Here is a 2,937-nt window from a genome sequence, read left to right as displayed (position 1 = left end):
AGGGATTTCGGGATATCCCTGATATCTTCTTTTCCCTGCGACATATATATATATATATAGAGATGATGTAGAATAGTAGATATATTTTATGGTTTTAACTTTCATAGTCAGGCCGCTCGTTGTTTTTGCTAATATTATCATAATATGCATAGTAAAAAGTTAACAACATTCTAAATAAGTACTTTAAATACTAGGTAATGTAATAACATTACCTAGTATTTAAAGTAGTAAATGGTATAACAACTTAAAGTACGAGACTACCAGACAATGGCCCAAGGCAAATAGTTTTTTCCCGTTTTCAATAACCACTATTGGTGTACCCTATAGTCTCATGTCATGTCCTTTACGATTTTACCATGATTTTACCAACTTTTATACTATGTTACCTAAATCCATAAGGTCTAAAAAATTATGTTACATAATATAAGTTTTGAAAAAATTTAGATAATATTTATCATCAAGAGATACAATGCCCCTAGAAGACGGCTAGAGGACACTCGGGGTAGGTGAAAACGGGCATAAGTCATAGGTGCATCATCCGTTTTTGTATGGGAGTGTAAAAAACACTTAAGTAAATCGTTGCTCTTGCCGTTGGAGAGGCGCTCAGATAACTGTGCAGTTTCATCATTACATGATGTTTACATAATATATTTAACACACCAGTTAAAGCTCTACCATTTATTATTATTATTATTGTTTTATTTATTATTATTATTATTAACTCTGCCATGAGTTCAAAGCTATAATATTTATCGATACTCGATACCGACTACCGTAAATTTTTAGTACCGTATGGCAAATTTTACAGCGCCTCTAGCGGTTACTTGCGGAACTAAAATCGCCATATTAAATAATTAATACGTAGTCAGTATTGAGTATCGATAAATACTATAGCTTTAAAGTCATGGTAGAGCTATAACAGTTATAGGGGAGATCAAAATACTATTCGTGCACATGTCAAAAAGATTAGGTAAGCTATAATTGACGAAGCGTTCCTTTATTTTGGTACAGGAAGTTCCTTTCATGGTAGACCGGCTGGTCGTGGACGGAGTCCTACCCCTCCATATACGGCTGATGGTAAATATTGCAGGTGGTTTTAGTGGGTATGCTCGGCGCTTCTCGTCGGCCAGACCCACATACAGCTGCTTCAGCTTAACTGGGGCACAGCCCCAACCCGTGGCACCCATAAAGGGTTTCCCCTCTCTTTAAATCTTCAGTGTATCCAAACTAAGGATTAAATTAAGGTGAAGTGGATACTTAAAATATTAATGAGTTTACTAACAAAACAACTTTAGTTTAATACAGCAACCAAAAGTCAGATTTTTTAAATTTAATAACGAGTGACCCGTGTGGGTCGCTTGTACTAGCTTAATCTGGTATGCTTGAGTAACTAGGAAAATCCTTTTGGGCCACTACCATAGACCAAGCCATAGCACCACCACCACCAAGCCGTGCAAAATACATAATTATGTAAGCCATTCCATTCTTACCACCAGACACAACATGCACAAAAAATTACAATGAATTCATCTCAAATTACCGAGAAAATTCCCAACGTATTGTATAATATTATGTAGTTTATTCATATTATAATTACAATATGCAAATTTTAGTCTGGGATTCCTCGCTGAGGATTAGTGTCATCGGTGTTATGACGTCATTTATACGAGTTCATTCATTCATAGTACAGCTTGATCAAAACGAGGAAATGTGAGGTATAAATTAACGGTGTACAGGAGTAACTGACACAATCTTCCAAGACTTTGAACCGGGCGGTCACACTCGGGACAATAGTTGAAGAATTTATAAATCGCGACGCAGCAGTTCTCTAAAAACCACACCATGTCTTTTAAGTGTCTAATTCTCACCGCCGTGGTGATCACTGCTCAGTGTTCAGTGATAAAAATACAGGAGATACCAATAAGTGACGACATGTTGATGAAGATCGTGATCAAGGAAGGATCGAGTGATCAGAGCCATAAAATCGCGTCAATCAAGATTGATTTGGAGAAGATAGAACCAGAGGGACCACCTAAATACACTAAATATGATCCAGAACAACCGATACACGACTCGCAACCGAGATCTGAAGATGAAGAGATAATTCCCCCGCCCAATCACCCCGGACTACATCTAGGTAACCCATTAAGTGAATCACCAAAACCTCAGGAATCTAAAGAAGTGCCACCAATAATAATTTCTGAAAGCAAAATTGTTACTCCTACGACTATAGTTACTGAAGACAGAGGAGAAGAAACGACGCCTAAAAAAGAAGTAGTTCCCAATTTCGAAAACAGATTTGGCATAGGAACCGATATATGTGGGAGTGGAAGAATAAGAAAGGGTCGCTTTTGTATTCCAGCTGGAAAATAAACAGCAGAAGACTAGATTGAAAAATCTATTGGGTGAATAGAAGAATTTGAAAAAATAATGAAAACTGGTATTTTCAAAAGAAAATATATGCTGTTAAAAATAGGGTTTTCTAATAATAGTCTAGGCAATGGCAAATCATTATTTTTAACGAATCATAGAAATGGGGTATAAAGTTGTCAGGTTGAATTTGACAAGAGCTTATGTATTCGCTATTGTCAAACGATCAACTGCTCTGTTGAATTATGAATAGATAAACTGCTGTCAAAATTTAAAAAAAAAACAAGGGTGAGACTTGCAGTAATACTCAAAGACAGTAATGATCATGTTGTAATGTATCAGTACTAATCATAGATCTATAATAATTAATGTGAATGTGTTGATCTACAGGGTGTAACAAAAATAACTGATAATACTTTAGGGTGTGTACGTGTTCCTTGTAGAGAGTTCACTGTGAAAGTAGCAGCGCTGAAAGACCAATTTTTTTTTCACTTTTGTATGGGGAAACTCGTGACGCTCGGGCCCTTGCCCATACAAAAGTGAAAAAAATGTTTCCTCTTTTAGCGC

The 2,937-nt window shown here is 36.3% G+C and overlaps 1 protein-coding gene across 1 annotated transcript; it reads left to right on the top strand.

Annotated features, from left to right (window-relative positions):
• The first annotated feature begins 1,728 nt into the window (after positions 1 to 1,728).
• LOC121728135 lies at positions 1,729 to 2,684 on the top strand. Its single transcript, XM_042116249.1, has one exon. It carries the CDS (start codon positions 1,843 to 1,845, stop codon positions 2,371 to 2,373), a length of 531 nt encoding a protein of 176 aa, XP_041972183.1. The 5' UTR covers positions 1,729 to 1,842; the 3' UTR covers positions 2,374 to 2,684.
• The last annotated feature ends 253 nt before the right edge of the window (positions 2,685 to 2,937 follow it).

The sequence above is a fragment of the Aricia agestis genome, chromosome 6 (assembly GCF_905147365.1).
Source record: "Aricia agestis chromosome 6, ilAriAges1.1, whole genome shotgun sequence".
Classification (NCBI taxonomy): Eukaryota; Metazoa; Arthropoda; class Insecta; order Lepidoptera; family Lycaenidae; genus Aricia; species Aricia agestis.
This window is presented reverse-complemented; position numbering and strand designations above follow the sequence as displayed.